The sequence below is a fragment of the Octodon degus genome, unplaced genomic scaffold (genome assembly GCF_000260255.1).
Source record: "Octodon degus isolate 3935 unplaced genomic scaffold, OctDeg1.0 scaffold00002, whole genome shotgun sequence".
NCBI classification, from domain to species: domain Eukaryota; kingdom Metazoa; phylum Chordata; class Mammalia; order Rodentia; family Octodontidae; genus Octodon; species Octodon degus.
Genome location: NW_004524578.1, coordinates 28,624,136 through 28,631,068, shown reverse-complemented (window position 1 = coordinate 28,631,068; position 6,933 = coordinate 28,624,136). Strand labels below are relative to the sequence as shown.

Genomic DNA, 6,933 nt, shown 5'->3' with positions numbered 1-6,933 from the left:
TTTCCCGGTGGTCCTGGGGATTGAACCAGTGCATCACACAAAGAAGGCAATCACTCTTAGCCCTGAGCCATATCTCCTTTTGGGAGGGTCAGGGGGTGGGGTAGTACAGGGACTGAATTCAAGACCTTTCCATTTATATGCCCACCCCTTTTAATTTTTTTTGGATACAAGGTGTCTTTAAATTGTTCCAGGCTGACCCAAACTTGTGATCCTCCTGCATCAGTGCCTCAAGAGTGGAGATTGCAGGAGTGTACCACTATACTGATTGCTTTTGTTACAAGCAGCCGAGCTAGATAGAAATATTACAAGCAGTCAAACAGGGCCAGGCCCTGGAAGGAGCTGTCACAGAAGACAAAGACAACTATGGGAGGGGCAGATGCTCCTGCTGTGAACCAACCCTAAAGACCTAAAGGCCAAACAAATGCTAAAAGAGTAGCACCTGGGATTGATATTCTAAAGTGGTATGGATCACCTGGAAAGAGCCCAAGTGAGTCACTAGCCCAACCCCCTACAGGAAGAGACCCTGTCCCATATTCATGCCCACTTGCTACCTGACTCCCTTCATCATTTGGTCCTGGATTTAATCAATTTTACCTGAGCAATGGTGCTTGTAATCCCACTGTTTAACCATAGTTTTGTCCCACCTTATGCCCACCTAAGTAAGTTCCCCCTTTCTCCACCTTAGCCCCCCATGGTTTTACACTATAAAAGTCCGTGGAAGAGTCAACTTCCGGGGAACAATTAGCTCGGGGCCCCCTCCTGTCCCTCTCTCGGACAGTAGCTTTCTTTCCCTCAATAAATATATTCTGCTCATAACCTCCGTTTGTTCCTAAAATTCATTCTTCGGTTTTAGAGAACATGAACTCGTCCAGGTCAGGTTGGGAGATCATTGTGCCCTATGCCATTTGGAGTTCCCTGTAGCATTTGGAGGTCACTCACACCAGATCAGTTTTTCTCCCTGTATCACTTTCATTCCTTTTTTTATGGGAAAATATTTCATTATATAGAAATAACACATTTGTGTATTCATGATTAGTAGTGTAAATAAATAACTCCGTTTTAAGCAGTTTTTGCAGCCTCTAGGGAAACTCCACTGCAACCAAACTTTAGTTGGACGGTAAGACACGAGTTTTAGACTTTAATGGAAAAAACCAGGAAGAGCTCTCAGGAGCAGGTCTCGCACAGGCTAAGTGCCGGAAGCGGTGCGTCCTGGGAGATGTAGTCCAGGTCGGCTGCACCTCTTCAGGATTTGTAGTTGTCAGACTGATAAAGAGAAGGCGACAACTGACTAGATTTGAATTAGTCTTTAGGGGGGAAGGGAGGAGCATAATCCTCAGTGTCACGCAGGTTTAATTTCCTCGGGTCCATCTCTGTCGGGAAGAATCAGAGCAGACTAGACGCAGACCCGAGCAGAGCAGTTTGACGTCACGCTGACGCAGGCGCGGCCCTGCCCGACAGGCTTTGGCGGGATTTCTGAAAGTCGCTGTTTGCTGCGGCCTGCGGTGAGACGCCCGCGCCTGAGTACAGCTGCGGTGCTCACCGCGAGCGTGTGACGGAGCTGAAGCTCGCCCTGGTTGAGAGCAGAAAACAGCGAGAGTCGTCAAGCCGCCGGAGTCGGGTAGGCCAGCGGAGCAGCGCGGCATTTCAGGTGAGTGGATGCGCGCCGGGCCTTCGCCGCCGCTGGTCTCCCTCTCGCCGCCTGGACCCGCCCGGCTCGGCCTCCCGCAGCCAACTGAGGGACCCCTGCGTCCGCCGAGGAGCCAAAGATGGCGGAGCTGGGCCCATCCGACCCAGCCGCCCTTCAGAGCGCGCGTGAGGGCATTCGATGCCGGCACAGCCTCGGAGCCTGCGGACCTTCTCGGCCAACGCTAGTTTTCCGGGCTTGAGCTAGGAAGCGAGATCTGGGGAGGAGGGGGCGGGCACAGGTGTTCGCCTCGGACCCGGGGTTCTGGCTTCCCGGTCGGTGTTCAGCCGTGCGGTACACGGCGCCGGCCTCCACTTTTGGAAAGATCATGTTCATCATCGTCGAAAAAGCGTGCGCAGGGGCCGGGGAGATGATGGCTCAGTAACATAAGCGCTTGTCTGGCAAGTGTAAGGGTTTGAGTTCAATCCCCAGTTCCGCAGGAAAAAAAAAAAAAAAAAAAACCTTGCACATACTGTTTACGGAAGGATCTGAAGTAAGATTGGGTGTTTAAACGCCTACAAAGTGAAATTATATTCACATTCACACAAAGTATAAAGTGCACAGATTACAGGTGTGTACAGCTCCATAAATCTTTATGAAATGAATCCTTGGCTGGTGAAAAAATAATATGCTGGCCAGGGATATGGCCCAGTGACCAGTGAAAGGTCCTGAGTTCAAATTCCGATACAAAAAAAATATATTATACTGTCAACCAGGTGTGTATATCTTTTTTTTCCCCCCTCCATAATTTTATTGAGAAACAATTAGCAATGAGACAGTTTCAAACAGGTGTGTATATCTAATCCTAGCATTCTGGAGGCTGAGGCAGGAGGTTCCCCGAGTTCTAGGCCAGCCTCCTCAAAATGAAAGAATAATTATTTTACTTTCCTACACTTTATTTTCCCCCCTGGTTCCAGGTGCTTGTCAACACATTGTATGTCTTTTTAATTCTTAGCTGTGTGGTTTCAAATGTGATTTTTTTTAATTACTGATGAAGTTAACTATTTGAGCCATTTGGTTGTAATTTTCTCTTCCAGTGTGGTGGAACTGGGGATTGAACTCAGGTCCTTGGGCTTGCCACAGAAGCGCTTATTCTACTGAGCCATCTCTCTGGCCCCATGAGATGACTTCAAAATCTTTGTTTTTTTGTCAGTTCAGCCCACCCTGGGGGTGGGGCTGGCAGGGCTTGTGGTGCTGGGGATCAAACTGCAACCTTTCAGAATATTAATAGTGTCTTGTTTTTTGAGACAGGGTCTTGCCAAACAGTTCAGGCTGACCTTGAACTCACTTTGTAGCCCAGGCTGGCCTCAAACTCAGCCTTCCAAGTGTTGGGATTACAGGCGTGTGCCACCATGCCCAGCCTTAATAGTGTCTTTTGATGAATAGAAGTTTGGATTTATATGTTGTCTTTTTTTTTTTTTTTTTCTGGTACTATGCTACTGCACAGTGAGGTACATCCCCAACTCTTTATTTTTTATTTTGAGACCGATAGTCGCTAATCACTAAATTGTCAGGTTGGGCTTGAACTTCTAAAATGGTAGGATAAAAGGCATGTGCCATTATTTGTGGTTTATTTTTTATTTTATTTATTTATTTATTTATTTATTTTTTCGGAACTGGGGATTGAACTCAGGCCTTTGTGCTTGCCAGGGAAGCGTTTATTCCACTGAGCCATCTATCCGGTCCCTCATTTGTGGTTTATAGTCCAATTTTTTTCAGTCTTTTTTTGGTTTTGGTTTTGGTTTTTTTGCGGAACTGGGGATTGAACTCAGGCTGTTGCACTTGCCAGGGAAGCACCCACTCTACTGAGCCATCTCCCTGGCCCTATTTTTTGGTTCTTTACCTCATATATCCAGTTCTCTATCTAAATATTCTGCTGTATACTGTGGTCCATGTTTGTAACCCCAGTACTGAGGAAAGTTAAGGCAACAGGATTGCAAGTTGAAGTCACACACCTGGGCAATTCAGCCAGAACTTGTCTCAAAGTACTGTAGAAAGGGGTTGGGGATGCAGTACAGTGATAGAACCCTCCTACTTTTCATCAACAGTACTGCAAAAAATAATAATAATAATAAAAATAAAACCAACTATAAGGCCATGAGACTTATTTTATATTTCAAAAACGTTTTTATCTCTGGGACAGATAATCTAAATTGGAAATTTTTTTTTGTTTTGTTTTTCTTTGGTGGTGTTTCTCGGTATTTTGGGGGAACTGGTTCTAGAATCCTCCTCCTCCCACCCAGATACTAAAATCTGAGGATATTCAAATATTTAATATAAAACAGTAATTTGTGCAAATAATCTATGCACATTTTCCCACATTTTAAACCATCTCTAGATTGTATGCTATAGCTAATAGAATGCAAATACTGTATATGATTATTATACTATATTGTTTGGGGGGAATAATAACAAGAAATAAGTTTGTACATGCTCAATACAGACATATTTAACCAAATTATATTTGAACATATGTTCGTTCTCTCCGCAGAATTTCTGTAGTGTTTGTGGCCATCTGTATTTTTCAGTAATGGCCATGCAGATGCAGCTTGAAGCAAGTGCAGAAACTTCAGTGGAAGAAGAGAGCTTTGGCCCGCAGCCTATTTCACGGTTGGAGGTATGGTTTTATTTTGTTTTGTTTTTTTGAATTAGGGTCTTGCTCTGTAATTCATGTTGGCCTTGAACTCAGCAATCCTCCTGCCTCAGCCTCCTGAGTGCTGGGATTACAGGCATTTGGCACCATGCCTGGCTTGGAAGTATGCTTTTTTTTTTTTTTTTTTGTGAAACTGGGGATTGAACTCAGGTCTTTGTGCTTGCCAGGCAAGCACTTATTCCACTGAGCCATCTCCTCAGTCCTGGAAGTATGCTCTTAATTGCTGATTTTTTTTTTTTTTCATTGCAGTGCTATATTGAATCTTCTATCTAATGAGTAATTTTTTTTTTTTTTTTGGCAGAACCGGGGATTGAACTCAGATCCTTGTGTTTGCTAGTCAAGCGCTTATCCTACTGAGCCATCTCCCCAGCCCTAATGAGTAATATTTTTATATAAACCATAGATTTGTAAGGTCAAAATCCAAATTAGAGGGCTGGGGAGAGATGGCCCAGTAGAATAAGCGCTTCCCTGGCAAGTGCAAAGGCCTGAGTTCAATCCCTGGTTCTGCAAAAAAAAAAAGGCTTAAGATTATCGTTAAACATGTTTGGCCAGATTTCTTCTTTTTTAGTGGAACCAAGGATTGAAATCAGGCTTTGCCAGGCAAGCACTTATTCTACTGAGCTATCTCCTCAGCCCCCAGCTTTCTTCTTTCATCAGTAATATTCTTGCTACTTTTTCTCAGAGATGCACTATTAGAAACTAAAGTCTAGGATCCCACAGTGGACCCTCTGTGCTGCTTATACTAATAATGAAAGTGCTGTCCAGAGAATTAAAGTATCCCTGAACTAGTTATACAGGGAGGAGAAAAAAGCATCTGGTCTCCACTGACCCATAGCTTTGCAGAAGACTGTGAGACAGTTGTCATAGGCAGGAAAAAAGACTTAGGTTTTTTAGGTTTAAGACCCTAGCTGAAATTTATGACTGCTTAATAATGTGAAGTGTCAAAGCTGAAGCTTTCCCATATTTGTTGCACATTGTATAAAAATCTCAGGGCTGGGGAGATGGCTCAGAGGATAAGTGCTTCCCTGGCAAGCACAAGGGCCTGAGTTCAATTCCCAGTTCCGCCAATAAATAAATAAATCAGTGAATTAAATTTCAATCAAGTTAAAAAAAGAGAATAACTTAAAAACATTTAGGGGGCCGGGGAGATGGCTCAGTGGAATAAGCGCTTCCCTAGCAAGCACAAGGGCCTGAGTTCAATCCCCGGTTCAGCCAAAAAAAAAAAAAAAAAAGTCTCACTGTCAGTACAGTTGATTGGGGTTGAAAGAAGATGAGAAGCTTGATTCTTCTGTCACTTTTTGCATATTTTACCAACAAAGCTTTAGAACTCTAAATTACTTAAGTGGATTTGTGAGAAACATTTGAGGATTACAACTTTTTTTAATAATACTTATGATCAATATTTGAGCCCAGGTTAGGCTCAAATTTGTATTCGATCTGCCTGAGTCCCCCAGAGTGCTGGGACTACAGGCCTGCAGTACCATGCCCAGATATGTGAGCATTTTTATATTCATAAATGGTTATTGGGGGCTGGGGAGATGGCTCAGTAGAATAAGCACTTGCCTGGCAAGAATAAGGTCCTGAGTTCAATGTCCGGTTCCTCAAAAAAAATACAAAATAGATAAAATAAATGGATATTGCATAAGTATTAACAGCAGACATTTTTTTCTGTTGACAAGTATACATCCCTCCACTAACTCATGGTCTCTAGAATCCATGGTTTCTAGAGACCATGTAGTAATAAAATAAACCAAAGCATCCTGGCAAGCGCAAGGGCCTGAGTTCAATCCCTGGTTCTGCAAAAAAAAAAAAAAAAAATCCAAAGCAAACCTTGTACGTAGGAAAAAAGGTGCTATGGTGTAGTTTGCTTTGAGAAATGGTATAAAAGTGATATTTAGTGGCCCAAGCAAAACAGTTTTCCCTATTCTTAATGTCAGTTATTAGGGTATTGATACACCAAGGTAATGCTTCTCTGAGCTCTGGGTCTCTTTTACCTGTTTGCCCTGGCACAGCTTTTTCGGTCTGTGTAACGTGGGAAGGTTTGTAAAACGTTTTAAAGTGGCCTTTGAGAGCTGAATGTTTCAAAGTTCATTTAGAGTCATAGTAAGAAGTTGTTGGGGTTGCCGGCAAGATAGCTCAGCGGTCTAAAGCACCTGCTTAGGCAAGCGTGCAGGGACCGGTCAGTTACTTGTTTCATCCCAATTTCTAATGAGAGTGAGTCTGTCTGTTAGGAAGGGGTACCAGGAGTCTGCCACTGAGTTATATCCCCAGCCCTTTTTTTGTTGTTGAGACAGGGTCTTGCTATGCAATTCTGGCTGGCCTGCAACTTGCAGTTATTTTCCTGCCTCAGCCTCCCAAGTGCTAGGATTACAGGTACATGCTACCATGCCCAGCATATTGAGGATTTGGTTGGGTGTTTTGGTACTGGGGGTTGAACCTAGGGCCTCATGGTTGTTAAGCAAATGCCATACCACTTAGCTAACTCATTGGCCTTTATTTTTGTTGTAATTATTTTTGAGATAGAGCCCCATTTAAAGTGGCCAAGATGGCCTTCAACTTGGGGTCCTCCTTCCTCAGTCTTTTTTTTTTTTTTTTT

General features: G+C 43.6%; 1 protein-coding gene across 1 annotated transcript in view; it reads left to right on the top strand.

Moving 5' to 3' along the window:
* Window positions 1-1,249: 1,249 nt before the first annotated feature.
* The window catches only part of Rad51 (RAD51 recombinase), a 43,461-nt gene continuing 37,777 nt past the window's right edge, over window positions 1,250-6,933 (top strand). The window contains exons 1-2 of the mRNA XM_023711559.1: window positions 1,250-1,648; window positions 4,213-4,301. Coding sequence (XP_023567327.1) covers window positions 4,215-4,301 — 87 coding nt within the window. The 5' untranslated portion in view covers window positions 1,250-1,648; window positions 4,213-4,214. The remainder of the gene's footprint in view (window positions 1,649-4,212; window positions 4,302-6,933) is intronic.